The sequence below is a fragment of the Peromyscus californicus genome, unplaced genomic scaffold (assembly GCF_007827085.1).
Source record: "Peromyscus californicus insignis strain IS unplaced genomic scaffold, ASM782708v3 Scaffold_20__1_contigs__length_68692818, whole genome shotgun sequence".
Lineage (NCBI taxonomy): Eukaryota > Metazoa > Chordata > Mammalia > Rodentia > Cricetidae > Peromyscus > Peromyscus californicus.
The window spans coordinates 60,584,504-60,601,964 of NW_026294503.1; the positions used below are offsets into that span (position 1 = coordinate 60,584,504).

At 45.6% G+C, this 17,461-nt stretch overlaps 1 protein-coding gene across 2 annotated transcripts in view; it reads left to right on the forward strand.

The window, feature by feature from the left end:
• The window catches only part of Ano6 (anoctamin 6), a 187,960-nt gene that overhangs the window by 129,243 nt on the left and 41,256 nt on the right, over nt 1-17,461 (forward strand). For both annotated transcript variants that reach the window (XM_052748763.1, XM_052748764.1), the window contains 3 exons: nt 4,117-4,251; nt 12,810-12,915; nt 16,107-16,167. In XM_052748763.1, the coding sequence (XP_052604723.1) occupies nt 4,117-4,251; nt 12,810-12,915; nt 16,107-16,167 (302 nt within the window). The remainder of the gene's footprint in view (nt 1-4,116; nt 4,252-12,809; nt 12,916-16,106; nt 16,168-17,461) is intronic.

Sequence of the window (17,461 nt, forward strand, 5' to 3'; positions counted from 1 at the left end):
GCACGGCAGCTGCCAAACAGCGTTGCCAACCAGAGGGCCTCACCCAGCTCCGTGATACCCAGTGTTTTCTCAAGGCTTTCTTATGGACCCAGAGCGGATGGATCATAGTTTATGTGCCCCCATGTCTAGTCTTAGATCAATGGTGGCGTACTTATCTAAGGCTTGCCCTGGATTTGATCCCTAGTACTGAGGTACTGAAAAAAAAAGTCTAGTCCCTTCCAACCCCCACAGGTCCAGCAGTCTCACTTGGCTCACAGCCCCGACTTGGCATGGCTGGCGCTGTCCTGAGTCACCTCGTGAGCACACGCTCTAGGCCCCAGCGTGACTTACCTGGGCAGACACTATCAGTGTGAGCCTACCACGAATGGAAAGACTGTCTTCTCTCTCAGGGGTCAGCGGTTACCTGTTGGGGACTTAGAATCCTTTGTTGCACAGACATAAGCGCTGGAGTCATTAGCTCGTTGTGCGGTAAGGTGTGAGGCTTTCTTTGCCGTGTTTTTCTGCTGTTGGGTGTCATTTAAGGATCTCGTAGGAAACCCTGACTGCGTTGCGGCTCGTCTCTCAGAACGTCAGAGTTAAAGTTCAGAAGCTGGTGGTTTGGGCGTTGTGATGTTGAAGCTTGCCTCTGTCCCGTGCATTTGCAGCAGTGACATCCTCCTTGTCCGGGGGGCATGGCCTGCTTTGTGCAGGGATACTTGACAGGCAGTATCCTGTGCTTCTGTTAGCATGGTGCCCTGTTCCCTCTGTTTCTGTGAAGGCGGTAGCCATTAAAAATTGTTTGTTAGGTTAATTACTTTAGAAAGATTCGTTTAATTATCTCATTTGGTCTTCCTTAGTCCGCCCTCCTTTAATATTGTCTGGGTTACCATCACACAGAGGTGCTTCTGTGGACTCTGATTACCCAGTAGATAAAATAGTATGTGGATGTATACATGTAGACACAGTTTCCCTGGGCATTCATGAGGAACTGGTTTCCCGAGCCTCTGAGAATATGGAGACCTGTTCAAGTCCCTTGCATAAAAGCTCTTTACATGCCCCGTGCCCCTCCTTCCATATATGAATCTTTCCATCATTTGTAATCCCTAAAGTGGTGGAAATACCACGTATGTGGGTGCTCTGCTGTGCTGTCTAGGGAGTGACATCAGGGAGAAGAGTCTGGAAATACTCAGTGTAGATGAAGTCTACCCCAGTGTCTTCAGGCGAGACTGGGTGCCTTCAGCGTGGTATAGCCGTAGACTCCCCCAATGTTTTCAGTTAGCAGTCGACTGAATCCCTGGGTGCAGGACCCAGGCGTGGAAGACTGACTGTAGCCGAGGTTGTCATCCTTGTGAAGTTTCCATTTTATCAATTTCCTTCTAGAGGAAAGCAGTTGTGTCTGACTGCACTGCAGTGGTCTTATTTTAAGTAAATCAGGTGCATTTGTTCACTCTCCCAGCCCCATCCCACACGTTCCCTTCTCTGCCTCACCAGTGACCTCTCACAAACCCAGGCTGTTGACCTTCGGCTCCAGTTCCCTGGGATCATTAAAATGGGGGGGAATTTTCTTTCTGTAAAAGTGAGCCAAGAACACTAGAAAGATCAATCTGTGGGAAGCTGCCTTGGCCCAGAAAAGAAAAGTTCCTCCAGTGGCCCCTTAGTGACCTCAGATGGAGAAAAGAAGATAAAGTTGGAGTAGATGGCAGCCAAGATCACGGTGGAATAAAATAATCGCTTTGGGAAAATAAAAATAGGATAGGAAAAAGTTCAGTAGAAAGTTCAACCAGCCTCCCGAAGTCCAGGTTGGGAGCAGTCTAGAGAGATTTGTTCGTTAGGATGACCGTTAAGTCTTGAAAGAAAGAAGTGTACAGAGGAGGAAGGACCCAGCAGGCTACTTGACTCGGCTCTGAAGAGTGTTTACAGTCTTAGCCATGCAGAGGTATCGATGGACCAAGACATTGCTAAGGGGACGGAAACAGAGGTGTGTGTGCATGAGGTGTGTGTGTGTGCATGAGGTGTGTGTGTGTGCATGAGGTGTGTGTGTGTGCATGAGGTGTGTGTGTGTGCATGAGGTGTGTGTGTGTGCATGAGGCAGGGGCTTGTACTCCAGAGTAGAAAGGCAGTGTGTAGAGTGAAACACATGTGAGATGTGCATCTGGACAGCAGTTGGTGGGGTGAGGAGGGTCGAGCAGCTGGGGACTGACGGCTCCTTTTAATTGCCAGCTGCCAGACTTGGTAGTGCTCACCTGAAACCTCAACACTTGGAAAACTGAGGCAGGAGAATGGGAACTCCAGGCTAGCCTGAGCTACGCAGTGAGACCCTGACACCGAAATGGAATAGTCAAAGCTAAATTTTTAAACTGATACTAGCAGCTAGGAACCTTTTGGTGGAGAAAGACAATGACCAGAGACTCTCACATCTGAAATTATCCTTTGTACTCCCAGGTTCACGGTAAGAGACAGGGCTCTATTACAGATCTGGAAAGCCTTCCTGGCTTTGACTCCATTGTACCAAGGATGCCTTCAGAAGAGCTGAATTCTCTGTCACTGAATAGCCACATGGAGACTGCTTGGCCGCTTACCTAAATGTGGCAGAGTATTTTTTTTACCATTGGAAAGTTTGACTGTTGTTCAGCTTCTAAGGATCCCATTTTTAAATACGTCATATCTAAAATATATGGCTTGTAAGAGTTGTGTTAGCCTAGTTTGCATTATGGTAACAAAACACCTGAGTCAGGTTACTTTATACAGGACAGAGGTTTATTTAACCCACAGTTTGGGAGACACTGAATCCAGACTGTCTCTAGTGAGGGACATGCTGGATGTGTCTTCTTAGGGCAAGTGGTCTCATGGCAGGGACATTGGGGACAAAGAGGGTTGAACTCATGGTGAGACATGATGTAGTCCTAATGGTTGCACAAGAATTTGCATAATGCCTTCTGAGGGTGATTTCCTGCATGACCTCCCTCTAGGGTCTGCTGTTAAAGGTCCACCACCCTGTAATCCCTCCGCACTGGGGAACAGGCTTCCAGCCCATGAGCCCTTTGGCGTCACTTAAGCCTCTTTCAAAGCAGAGTAAGAACATAGGAAAGAGAAAACAGGCCAAAATGGCCCGAACCCTTGCCAAGGTCTTCTCTCCAGGCACTACCCCAAGCCTGCCATTTGCTGGCTGTCCACGAGCCAGACACCAAGCCCCAGTCATGTGAAAATGTCGTCCTCTGCCCCTCTCATGTCCTAACTCCTCTCCATGTGGCTCCTGCCTTCCTTTGCAGTCTGTGGTGCTGGACGGACCTTTGTCTTTCCAGCTGGTCCAGCCTCCCAGGAATCTAGGCTGTGCTCACAGCTGAGTTCCCACTAGGTGAGGACCAAGGAGACTGGCTCGGGTCCATGCTGAACCTGCAGCCCCTCAGAAGTCTCACTTGTGTCCACAGACCAAGACAGAAACAGTAGAAACCTACAGTACAGAAGCTGCCAGGCCTCACTTGCCGCTCTGGCAGGAATAGTTTTTGCCCATGTCTTGTTCATTCTATGACCCGTAGTCAGAAAGACGGTAGTGTTTTGTGAAAAAGAATGACTCCTATTTTCCAACTGGCTTTCTCTTAGTGCACCAGAGGTGTGTAGGTGTGTTTGTATAGAGAGAAGCCACAGTTGGCATGTGGGGTGGCACCACCCGGGGTCACAGGTACCAATTGTTTTCTCAGAATGTACCCCACACATGGGAAGACCGCTGTATCAGCGGTAAGGTTCGGGTTTTATACTGCGCTTCTTGCATTTTCTCTGAGTACATAATAGTGGGTAGCTGAATAGGCAGAGGACTCCCACATACTAAAGGGTCTTCCAGAGATGGTAACATGGTGCTAGTCTTCACTAAGAACAAGGGACACCCTATCTGGCCCCTCTGTGGCACTGTTCCCTTCATTGGTCACTTTTAAATTCATTCTGTGTCTGCGCATAGAACATCCTTCCTGTTCCATAGTTAAACTTAGGTGCCACTGTGGAGGTGAGTGTGTTAGAGGGGTGAACCGAATCGGAGTTTTCATATAAAAAGCCTCCTTTGCTTAAAAACCAAACAGCCATGCTAAGATGAAGCTGCACAGTGAAGATCCTCTAAAAATATCTTCTCTCTCTCCCTCCCTCCAGGAAGTATTACGGAGAGAAGATTGGAATCTACTTTGCTTGGCTGGGCTATTACACGCAGATGCTCCTGCTTGCAGCTGTGGTGGGCGTGGCCTGCTTCCTCTACGGCTATCTCAATCAGGATAACTGCACCTGGAGGTGATCTCTCTTTAACCCTTGTCTCCACACTGATAGGTCATGAAAGTGTTCCCAGGGCCTTAGATCGTCTTGGTAAAGGAGAACTCGCTGCAGAAGTTCATTGCACGATCTCTCTCCTTGTTCTGAGAAAAGGACCAAAGGAAATGGAAATGTTTTTCTCAGATAATCCAACACTGCCTCTGACAAGGGCATTATGACTAGGATTTAAAAAAAAAAAAAAAAGAAAGAAAGAAAGAAAGAAAAAGAAAAAACACTGGCATTTAAAGGTAGTTCTTCCTATGAAAAGGAAAGAGATAAGGTTGCCCTTGAACTCCTGAGGGATGTTCCACAGCCTTGCAAACCTGGGCCAAGAAAAGCTCTGAATTCCTAGGGTTCCAGTGAAAAAGCTGTGTTTAGAAATGACTTCTTTTTTTTTTTAATTCTATGAAGAGTTGCATGATCGGAAACTCAAGTAACTCGGTTCTGGTTTGGTGTTTTTACTTTTACAAAATTATTCCTTATAATGTCAAAGTGGGGATAATCATGTACCCAAGAATCTGTTTGTGGTTGATATTGGCATTCAAATACCAGCTCCCTCCAAGGGGAGCCCCCAGGTGCTGGGGCACGCTGGATTGTGCTGTGTTATCATGCATCTGCTTTTGATGTTCACTATGCAGGACACTATCTCCTGATGGACTGGCCTCAGTCCAGGTGTAAGAGGCAGGTTGTGGTTTCTGGGCTTCAGTGCTGAGGTGATGACATTTTTCAAGCCTTGAGCATGTCAGCCTGGCTCTGAGATGGGATGTTTGCTTGTCGTCCTGATATATGGGCACATTACCTAGTCCCCTGGCAGGCTTTAGAGCCAGTGTACCCAAGATGTCTGTTTGAAGTCCTCTATCTCTTCATGAAAAAGAATTTGCAGCCAAGGACTGAATGTTGGTACCTTTTCCCTCTTGTCTGTGGCTTCTTTGTTGGGCTAATGTTGTTCCATTCCCACATGGCCTCTCAGAATAGATATTTAGATTGAGCAGGCTTCACTTTTGCAAGGTCCATTTGTATGTGCATGTGGGTTGGGCAGGGTGTGTGTGTGTGTGTATGTGTGTGTGTGTGTGTATGTGTGTATGTGTGTGTTGAATGCTGGCTGTGGTCCATGCACAGGAGTATGTGAGCACATAGAAGCCAGAGCAGAATGTGTGTCTTCCTCTCCCACTGTCAGCCTTACCACCTTGAGATAGCATCTCTCAATGAACCAGAAGTACACCTTTTCTCCTAGGTTGGCTCACCACTGAGCTCCAGGGATTATGCTCTCTCTACCCCCCAGTACTGGAGTATAGGTAAATGCAGCCATGCTTGGATTATACATGGATGCTGGTGATGAGATGCCACAGAGCAAGCACTGTTACCCATTAGGCCATCGCCCCAGCCCCTGGTACTTACAAACCTTTCATGAAGTAACCGTGATAGTCACATATTACCTGACACGTCACACAGATTATGTAAAATGGAATGAGAGTCTTAGGGACATACTTCCTGTGTCCAAAACTAAGTGGTTTTACTTCATTATTATAAATGTCTTTAAATGCTTATAATATCTAAGTTTTAAATATTCTCAGTTCTTTACATGTATTAGATTCCTAAGAATAGAAAATGTATTTGAGATGTAAGGAATGGTGGTCCATCGCTCAATTTGAGAAAGAGAATGGACAGTTACCTTTAAGTGACAGTGTGTTGCTTGGCTGTGTGCCACTCTTTACACTTTGGAAAGAATTATACTAGTTTTGTGCTTAACTAAATTCCTTTACCTTCGTTATATTTTTAATCATATATTTATAGCACTACAAAATACATTTAAGATGTGTGTTTCTAGAAACATGTAGCACGTAAGTAGAAAGTACTACTGGTATTTACATCCCCCCCTCCCCCCCCTCCCCGCCTCAAGAAGGTGTGCATTTAACCTTAAATACCTTTTTTATTTATTCATAGATTTACTTTAAAAAGCACCCATGTAAAGTGTTATAACCCAGATTTTTAAGTACATTCACAGACTTTTACCATTATCACTACCCTCATTCTAGAACATTTTATCACCTCTTGTGGTGGTTTGGATAAGGATGTCCCCCTTAGGGTGAGGCATTTGAACACTCGGTCCCCAGTTGATGGCACTGTTTTGGAAGGTTTAGGCAGGGCAGCCTTGGTGGTGGAACTACATCACTAGGGGTGAGCTTTGAGAGTTCATAGCCTTGCCTTGCTTCACTCTCTCTGCTCCATGCTTGTGGTTAAGGTGTGATTGCTCAGCTTCCTGCTCCTCCCTTCATGCCTACCACTCGCTTCCATGCCTCCCCGCCATAATAAACTCTTATCCCCCTGGAACTTATTATAAGCCAAAATAAACCTTTTCTTCCAGTAAGTTACTTTTGGCCATGGTGTTTTATCATGTCAACAGACATGGAACTAATATAAAAGTTGGTACCAGAGAGTGGGCGGTTGCTGTGAAGAATCTCACCATGTTGATTTTTGGAGGACTGTGGAAGACTTGGGAACTTTGGGCTAGAAAAGCATCAATTAAATGCTGTGAGCAGGGCCTAAAAGGGCCATACTAGTAGGACCCTAGAAGACAGTAGTACTGAGAACAGTATGGCCTTGGAGGCCCAGCTTAAGAGGTTTCAGAAGGAAATAATATTAGCCACGGGGCTAGACGCCGTTCCTGTGATATTTTGGCAAAGAAGCTTGCTGCTTTCTGCCCATGTCCTGAGAACTTGCCTGACACTAAATCAAAAATTAATGGAGTGATTTTTTTTCCCCTTTGGGCAGAGGCAATATGACATCATGATACTGACTCTGTGACATGGTTATTATTAATGACTCATGTATATTTATAATGAAAAGGAGCAAGTGGAACAAGAATACAAAAGGTAGTTTTGAGAGAAAAGGGGCCCTAAGGAAGCTTAATATTATAGCCAAGGAACGTGCTAGAAGAGAGGCTGTAGTTGTTAGGGAGATTAGCCGCACTAAGGAGAAGTCTGCTCTACATTGGAACAAAGGGAAGGAAGGGTTCACCCAGAGCAAGACCCTCCCACCTGAGCTTTTAATTGATGAAAAGAAAAGACCTAAGGCATTCTCTGCTCCTAGAAAGCACTTGTAAACACAAGCTGCTGCTAATGTGGTTCCAGGGGCCACTGACCATCCCCCGCTGGCAGCCAGAGCTGGCAGTGTGGTTCACATGGGCTTTAAAGGCTAAAAGGTGAAAGAGAGAAGGGGTATGGATTCTTCCTCCACAGTTTCAGAAGGCCACTGAGGCATGGGCAGAGTGTGGCAGAGGAGTCCTTCCATGAAGGCCCTGAGAGGCCCTTTTGTGAAACTTGGAAAGTGAAGCCTGGGCTCCAGTGGAGACCCCAAGATGTTGAAGATGCCAGAACCATGAGATATTTGCCAAGAAGAGCTGTAAATGGCGAGTGGAACCAGTCTGAGAGGGTTCTCTCTTGCAGCCAGCAAAGTTGGATGGACAGAGCTGTCTATGCCCTTTGAAATTAAAGTCCCAGACACCAGATTTGGAGCTGTGGGATTTGTTGTTTGACCTGTCTGGGTTCTGGTCTTCCTTTGGTCCAGTATTTCCTCACTGTGCCCCCAATTCCTCTCTCTTCAAATGGTAATGTATAGTCTGAACCATTATATGTTAGAAGTGTGTAATTTGCATTTTGATTCTATGAGCACAGATGGAATTAAGACATCACCTTGAGTCTCAAAAGAGACTTTGGATTTTGGACTTTTAAGCAGAATTTAAAATTTTTTTTAAGAACTATGGAGCCTTTAGATGTTGGGCTACATACATCTTGCTTTATGATATGGCCATGAGCCTATGGAGGCCAGGGAGTGGAATGTGGTGGTTTGAATGAGAAATGTTCCCCACTGGCTCAGGCATCATAACACCTGGTCTCCAGTTGGTGGCGCTGTTGGGGGAGGTTTGAGAAGTGTGACCTTGCTGGAGGAATTACATCATGGGGAAAGGGCTTTGAGATTATGTAGTCTCACCCCACTTCCAATATGCTCTCTCTACTTCCTGCCTGCGGTAGAGATGCGACCTCTCAGCTTCCAGCTCTGCCCAATATCCCTGCCACTTGCAGACATGTCTCTTGGCCATGATGGACACTTAACTTCTCTGGAACTGTAAGCCAGACTAAACCCTTCTAGAAGTTACCTCGGTCATAGTATTTATCAGTATTTATTTTTCAGCAACTGAAAAGTAACCAGTGTACCTTCTCAGAGAAACCAGTGCCCATTAGCAGTGATCCCCTAACTTCCCATTTCCTTAGCCTCTAGAAAGTACTAATCTACCTTTGTGTCTATAGATCTGTCTCTTGTGGACATGGTATAAGCCAAACTACATAGTACATAGCTCTTCATGCCTGCTTTCTATCACTCTTAATGTTTTCAAGGTTATTTGTTGTAGTACTTATTGATACTTCAGTCCCGTTGGGGGCCAGATAATACACCGTTGATGGGTATGCCACATCCCTTATCTTTACATCAAGTGATGAATGTTGGGCAGTTAGGAATACACACACACACACACACACACACACACACACACACACACACACGTCTGCTGTGAACATTTACCTAGCTGATGTAACAAATATAACAGATGGGCTAGTCCCTGGATAACAAGGCTTATTTCTTACCATTCTAGACATTAGAAGTTCAAGATCCGGGTAGCATTTTTGATGTCTCATGAGGGCTGTGTAGACCCTGGAAGGAACGAGTGCTGTGTTTGTTTTTCTTGAGTTACATTAATTCTTCCTTTATTCTTGATGCCTAGTTGTGCTGGTGTCGAACCTGGGTACACAGCTTGCTTTCATCACTTAGCAAACATTGTCCCACGGCTTCTGGACTCGAGGTTTCTGATAGAGAGCCAGCTTTTTTCTCTCTGAGGAGCTTTATATGTGGCCAGTCACAAGTCTGTCTCTCTGCTGTCAGGATTCTTCCCTAGGGTTCTGTCTTAGCCTCTGAGTGTGGTCTTCCTAGGTTTGAATCTCTTTGAGTGCATCCTTCTTAGAGCTTGCTGAGTAAGGCTCTTGTCAAAATTTGGAAGTTTTCAGCCATCCTTCAGTTATTCCTTTTATCCGTTTCTTTCCCTTCTGCAGCTTGTAGGATGCATGTGCTGGTGTGTTTGATAGAGTCCAACGGGTGTTTGAAGCTGGATTCATGGGTGTTTTCTATTCCTTTATCTTTCTATTTCTCAGACTGTATAATCTTAATAGATGCAACATCAAGTGTCTTATCTGCAGAGGCATGCCTTTCGCGAATTTTTTCATTGATGTTGTGCCTTGCTTAAGTTTCTAGTTAGTTCTCTTTAACTTACCACTTTCCCATTTGGTGAGATGTGCTCACGTTGTTTCTTTAATTCCTTCGGTATGATTTCCTTTAGTTCTCTATACATACTTGCTTATTTAAAGACTTTAATGGATAGAATGTTCCAGTATCCCCAGGTTGATCCTTACTCTGTTAGTGCTGTACTCTTCAGGTTTCGGATGTGCCTGTGACTTGCAATGTTGGGAATTTGACATTTTAAATATTACGCTGTAGGAACCCTGGGAGTGAGCTTTCCCCTCAGGGTTTGTCACGGTTTCTCTTTGTTTCTCTGTCTCTGCTTCTCTTGTTCATTTCCTGGACTGATCCCATGGTCTGTATCACCTGCCTTATATGGGCACTAAAATCTGTGTTCAGTAGATCATTAGACAGCAGCTGGATTGTGGTGATTTCCTTGGTGCTGGGCCTGTCCTTTTTCCATGCCATGTGCACTGAGAATGTCTGATACTCCGGGGGACAGTGTTTACTTCTCCTAAGGCTTCCTTCTGGCTTCGGCAGAACCCCAGGATTAGCCTCCAGGTTCTCTTAGCTCTTTCCTGACGTATATACTGCCTACCCCACATGCTTGTGGCCCTTCTACATCTCACAGATATGTTGGAGGTTTGGTGTCTGGATACCCCATACTTAGTTCTTCCTTTAAAGTTTCTGAGTTCACTTCTACGGTTTTTTCTGACTCAAGCAGGTGCTATGTTAAGTAATTCCTGGAGATTCTTAAAGCAGACAGTGGAGGTTGGGCTTTTTCATGGTAGAAGCTTGGGGTATGAGGTGAAAAAATGACGAAGCTCATCCTGAACATCATGAAGCTTTTTCAGGGAGCTGCTGGGCAGGTCAGACATGGACGCACCTGGGTAGGGTCCCCGAAGCAGCTGCAGACAGTGTCTGCCCCACTCAGCTGCTAGGAGGCTGCTCTTGTTCATAATGGCTGGAAGGCTGCTGGGTTTTAAGGCTGCCACAAACATGAGGAGACAGGCATGGCAACCGGCCTAGTTAAAATGCTACAAATCAGCCGGGCGGTGGTGGCGCTCGCCTTTAATCCCAGCACTCGGGAGGCAGAGCCAGGCGGATCTCTGTGAGTTCAAGGCCAGCCTGGGCTACCAAGTGAGTTCCAGGAAAAGGCGCAAAGCTACACAGAGAAACCCTGTCTCGAAAAAACCAAAAAAAAAAAAATAAAAAAATAAAAAAAAATGCTACAAATCACAGATTAGCCAGTCCCTTTACACACACACACACACACACACACACACACACACACACACACACACACGGGAGGGTCGTTAGGCAACTGTAAGCATTTGGTTAATTTTCCAAGTTTAGAAAAGGGTGAGTTTGAACATTTTTATCATTGTTCTCATTGGCTTTGTGAATGGGTAGGTTTTCTGAGAGCTTACCCAGCTCTCTCAGACATGCTTCCCAAACCCATTCATTTCTCTGGGCTGTGTGCACAGTCACCTAACCAACGATAATGCTGGCCCCATTGCAGCAGGGTCCATCTGAAATGGCATCACCTGTAGGAGCAGTCTACACTGTCTTGCTTCTTCTTATTGAATCTTGAATGTATAAGTAACTTCCTCTGTGTGTTTTGTTTCCATATTGACAGCATTTCTCCTTCACTTAAGATTATTGAAGCACAAAGACATACACTCGAGAGCAGATGCCCCCAAAGGCCAGAGAGGGCATCAGGTCCTCTGGAACTAGAGTTACAGGCAGTTGTGAGCTGCCCTGTGTCGGTGCTGGCAACCCAGCTCGGGTCCTGTGCAAGAGCAGTCTGGGCGCTTTTAACCGTGGAGCCCATCTCCAGCCCCTGCTGTTCCTCTTTCCTATTCGGCAGCTGTCATTCTCATTCCCTAAGTGGAATTTATTTCGGTGATACAATTGGGGTTTACTTAAGTTCCTGTTTTTTCCCGAGTGTCATGAGTTGAGCTGTCCGTTCTCATCTTCCTAAACGTGGGCCCCGATGTTTGGGTATGGGTAGAAATCTTGGCATGTTTCGTTTTGTGCTGTTGGTTGGCTCTTAGCGTGTACCAGCAGTGCCTAATTAGTAACTTGTCTATTCTGAATTTTGGGTCTTCCGTGAGATTTATAGATCAACTGGAAGCGATCTAATACGAACACTGACCTCCACCACCACAAACAATTCTGAAAATCATAAGGCAGGTCTTCACTCTGTTTGACCAAGTTTTATAGTTTTTTCCATACAAATTTTAATACTTCTTTGATTAGATTCTTTCTTCAACACTATACTTGTTAAGCTACTGAAAAACAGGTTTTAAAAATTATTTCCCAATTGTTAACAGGTAGATAAGGAGAAAATCTCTTTTGTTTCTCTGTGTATATTTTCTATATTGATTTTGTGTCCACAAACTTTACTAAATATGCTCTTATTATCTCTGGATAATCAAGGCCAGACATAATGCTTTGACAAATCCTAGGATCTAGGATGGGGGGTGGGGGGTGGGAGGTTAAGTGGCTTCTGTCTGAGGCTCATGGAAGAAGTGGAAGTTTATTTCTAGATCAAATACAAACAGCAACTGGAGAGGTTTTATGGAGCCCAGCAGGTTCCTGGGTGGTATGTGGAGGCAGCAGGTTTCTCTCCCCCCAGCCCTCACAACCTTGCTTCTCTGGGCTCTCTGTGATTCCCAGACCTCTAGCCAAAGCAGTTATAAAGGACGGCCCTTTGTCATATCCCGGAGTTAAGAGCAGATTTGGGCATTGTGTGAAATTCTCGAAGAATTAATAAAATAGATTATATTAAAATATTACGGGCCGGAGAGGTGCCTAAGTGGTTAAGAGCACTGACTGCTCTCCCAGAAGACCTGGGTTCTATTCCCAGCTCCCCTTGCTGGCTCACAACCCTCTGTAACTCCAATGCCAGGGAATCCAGTGTTCTCTCTGGCTTCCATGCCCATGGTGCATAGACATATATGCTGGCGAACACCTATACAGAGAAATAAAAACAAAGGTTAAGATTTTTTGAAATATGTAAAAAATATATTTTTTTTTAAAGAAAAGAAGTAGACCATTTACTATTCCGTATGGTTTTTATAGCTTCTGTGTGGCGAACCTTCATTAGAACAATGACTGTCACCTGTGATCCTGTTTTTGTAGGCTTCGGTTCTGTTGCTTGTCGTGGATGGACCTGGATTTTATTATGAGGCTAGAAAACAAAAGCCCTTTGCTAAGGTTTTTAAGTTGCTTTATTTCTCTTTTGCTAGCAAAGAGGTCTGTGACCCCGACATCGGCGGCCAGATCCTGATGTGTCCCCAGTGTGACAGGCTGTGTCCATTCTGGAGGCTGAATATCACCTGTGAATCCTCGAAGGTAACTTTTGCTATTCTAGATGTTTACATAAAATAATCACGTAAATCATAGCATACAAATTATTCCCCCTCTGAGGAATTTAGAAAGGAGTTTCTTGAGTAACCCCCACACACACTGAAAGGTGGTGGACAGTGCACATGCTTACGGTACATTTCCAGGTAATAAATTAGGGGTAACAGCTCAGGGAGAGTAAGGACAGTGGGTTTGAACCTACTGGAGGATCTCAGTTGACCCAACAAAAGTCCCAAACTCAGCTTGTTTTGAATAGTTTCAGTTTTCTCAGGGCCAGGGGGTTGCCTTACCACTGAGCTGTAGCCTCGGGCCTAGGTTTACTATTCCAAGTATTTGCCTTAATTCAAGTGAGTAAAAAAACCTAAAGTCTGTGCTTATAAATGTGTGCTAATGAAGCCTGAAGTTTGTATCCCCCCCCCCCTTTCAAAGCGTGTGGAAACTCTGCTTGGATTTTTAAAGACCCAAGCAAGCATTAAAGGGAGAAGACAATGTTGTGGAGTTGGTTCTCTCTTGCCACTTTTTGGGGGGTTCCAAGTTACCAGGTTTGTGTAGCAAAGCACCTTTACCCTACTGGGCCATCTTGCTAGGCCTGTTTTATCCTATACTGATAACATCACATCTGATGCAAAGTACCTGTGATGTAGGCAGAATCATTCTCTCATTTTACAAGATGAAACACTGAGGCCCGGAGAGACTGAGCAGTCTGTTATGCTCACACACCTGGAAACTGGCAGGGACAGGAGCTGTAGCAGATCCATGCTGCTCGCCATGGCCACGCCACATTCCTCACTGGCTGGTAGCACTGAGCACACAACCCTGAAATCCAGATGCGTGTTTGAGAAACTTGTCCCACTACTACTTACGATGATTGTGGCACATTGTCAGCCTTATTGATTTCTACACTTAATTTATAGATTTTAAAAGATTTAACTGCCTGCCCCTTGAGCCCAGGCAATGCCTGAACTGTGGAGTAGTAGACTGTGTGTTGTAGATTACGCAGAGACTCAGGGGAGCTGCTGGTCACTGGCTTTTGACTGATAAGTTAAAAGACACTTGTTAGTGCATTCCCGGAGACTCTGGCCCTGAGGCGGGTGCAGTGGGTGGTGCTCCCAGGAAGCCACAGTGGAAGGTCCCTTCTTAAGATGTCCTTTCTTCCTCCCTCCCCTCCTCACTCACACTTTCATTCCTTGGACTCTACCTACCCCACCTTAGCTCAGGACTTTCAAGTGTCTTTCATCGTCTGGGGGTGCCGGGAGGTCTTTGGTTCTGTTGTTTTTCCTAGAGGACTTCTTGAACTTTGTGGGAGCCATGGACAAAGGGAAGGAGACCAAGACAAGCATCTGAGGGAAAGGGGGGAAGGGTAGGGCAGAAAAGAGGAATTTCTTCCGTCTTCTGTCTTTAGTACATTGACTAACTAATTTCTACATCTCTTTTAAAGAAAGGTTCACTAACTGATGTGACTCCAACAAAATGCTGACTTGGGTCTGTTCTTACTATGGCATCTGGTCCATTGTGCCAGCTGCCAATCGAGCTAAGTTAGGCTGCTAACCAAGCATGTCCCTTATCATCGCCCCTGCTCCTGCTCCCATAGCTCTCGTGGGACAAAGCAGAAAGGCCAAATGTCTACTTCTTTTCCTGTGCCCATGATTCTCCCATGTGTGACTAGCATGGCAGCTTCATCTATGTCTACACCTGCCCTAGGGTGCCAGGCATATCCCTCCTTGGGCCCTAGGCAGTTGGCATGACTTGTACCAATTCCAAAATGGGAGTGGCATTGGATGGGGTCTTGAGAAGGAGATTACACATTTGGAATACTTTTCATGGCTCTTTGTGTGCAGTTATTTGCAATAAAGGCCAGACCATCATGTTGAAAGATATCTCAGAGCAGGTGGTTTTTCTAAAAGGCAAAGATAAAAGATACGAAAGCATCATTTGTGGGACACAGGCCTCAACTCTATTCCCCAGGACAGCTAGGCGTGACAAGTCCATCTTCCTGGAGCTAAAGGGGTGTTTGCTTGTTTGTTTTTAGGAATTGTTTCATGAGACCATTTAGAATCATGCTGTTTGATCAAGGTCCACATGGATGGTTGAAGGGACATATATCTCTTTCAGAAGCCAGGTGGAGGAGAACATAACTAACTAGATATGAGTCTTATGAAAATAACCAATGATTTTGCATACATGAAAATGACATCACTTTGAGTCTAAAAGGCAACCCACACACACACACATACACACACACAAAAAAAATATATGTAAAGCAAAGTCCACTCCCTACTTAGAAACAGCTTTGAATGTGTTATCACTGCAAAAGTTTCCTTGTTCACCTGGAGCCTTTGTCCACAACCCCCTTTACTCTCCATCTGGCCACTTGTAAAGCAGGCAGAGTACAGGTCTCCCACTTTTCCGTGAGCTTTGTGGGTTCTCTGTTAAGGAAGTTTATAGATGCTCACTAATGAAAGTTGATAACCAACTAACAGTTTTTCCAGGAAGTCGTAAAGACTATGTATATGGATCAGAGAAGAGATCAAGTTTGGCGGCAATGAGAGGGTCATCTTCTATGATAATTATTATATAGGTAGTCCTACATAATGATGCTGCAGACATAGATAGAAGCTCCTGCATAGCCTTTATCCCACTGGAAGCCCGTCAGTGACAGGAGCGAAGCTGTCCTTGGATTAGAGGAAGCAGGACGCTCCTGGAGGAAAGCCATCACCACATAAACTCAGCTTTGTATTTTTTTTTTTTAATAATAAGAAAAGAAGTATTTCTGGAATTTACCCTCTGAGTGGGAATGAGACAATGATAAGAAGCAAATCATAAAGTTGCTTAGAGGGCACTCGATTCTTAGAGCCGCTGGCTTCGTCCTCCGCGTCACTCTGACAGCTCATAAAAGATGCTTTAACGGCCTGCAATCTTAGCAGATGCGCCTATTTCTTTATCGCGGTGTGGGAAAGATTCCACTAGAAAACGCACTCGGGTTCAGGCGGCGAAAGCTGTTTGCTTTTAAAATGCGAGAAATTCCATCTGTGAGCACGTTGTCATACGTGCCGTGGTTGCTAAGCCGGCGCCGGCCCCAGCGAGCACTCAGGTCGCAGAGCGCACCGAGCGTTCTGGGTTTGCTGAATTCTGGTAAGTGAAGCATCCGTTTATTTACGTACCATCGCTCTGTTTTCCAGAAACTGTGCATCTTTGACAGTTTTGGAACCCTGGTCTTCGCGGTGTTTATGGGAGTGTGGGGTAAGTCCCTTTTCACTTTTCTCTCAGTCTGATGGTGTTGGCGCGATTTTGCGTAAGCTATTAAACTCGCCCACTTTTAGGACGGTGTCCTGGCTGAGCTTCAGCTCCCCCAGAGCTTCATTTCTAGACGTCATTAGATTTTTCCTGTATGAGAATCTACCTCAAGAGGCCCTGGCTTCGCCAACACACCTGGTTTCCCGTTTTATTATTCCTCTCAATTCCCTGAGTCACGCATGGCCCTCCTGCCTCCTGGCTCAGCTGATCTCTGTGGTAAGCCACTGGCTTCACTATAAAGAGGTGATCTGGCAGGACGAAGCCTGGCTGGCTCTGTGGGGTTCCATATGGTCTCTCACCCTCAAATGGTCTAGCCTAGGATTCTTTATGGGGCTTCAGAACTACAAAAGGAAGCAGAGGAACACAAGCCCCAACGTGTCGAACATTAAAAAGTATTGATGATGATTCTTTGAGAGTTTCATACATCTCTACAATGAAATATGATCCTATCCACTCCCCGCTTCCCCTCTCCCGTTCCCCCCCCCCCCCCGATCCTCTCTCAACTTCATGGACCCCTCTTCTAAAATAACCCACTAAGTCCAGTTAATGCTACCTGGGTGTGCCACCATCCACGGAACATGGAAACCTACCTCTGGCCACCCCTCCCCCAAGCAGCTACTGAATGCCAACAGCCCCTCAGTTAGGGGCGCAGTCTTGTGAGCTCACCCACAGTCTGTGTGGTAATTCAGGCTGGCTTGTTTTGTGCAGGTCTCCTGCAGGTAACCCATAGCTGCTATGAGTCTGTGAGGGCAATAGCCGCATCTTGCCCAGAAGACAGCATTTCATGGCACCGTTCCCTCTCTTTTGGCCATTAACTTCTTTTTACCTCCTCTTCTTCAATGTTCCCTGAACCAAGCTCAGCAGAGGTCTGATAAAAGATGCCTCACTGAGGGCTAAGCACTTGTTACTTTGACCAGTTAGAAGTGTTGGTTGCCTGATGCTCAGCACAAGGAAAAGCTTCTCTGCTGAGGCTGAGAGCAGCCCAGATCTATGGGTTTAAACCAGATGCTTAGAAGACAGCTTGACAGCAAAACCATTTAGCAAAGTGACAATAATGGATCCCACCCTAGGGCCTAGGGCCTCTCCAGCCATGGACTTTTGAACAGGTTTGTAGTACCGGGCCTGAAATCTCTCCTGTGAAACAGACCCCAAATCCAAGCAAAAAAACAACTCGTCACTCTATAACAGACATGCCACTTTTGCGCCCTGGGTACCAACTTGCCAGGCAAGATGTACCCAC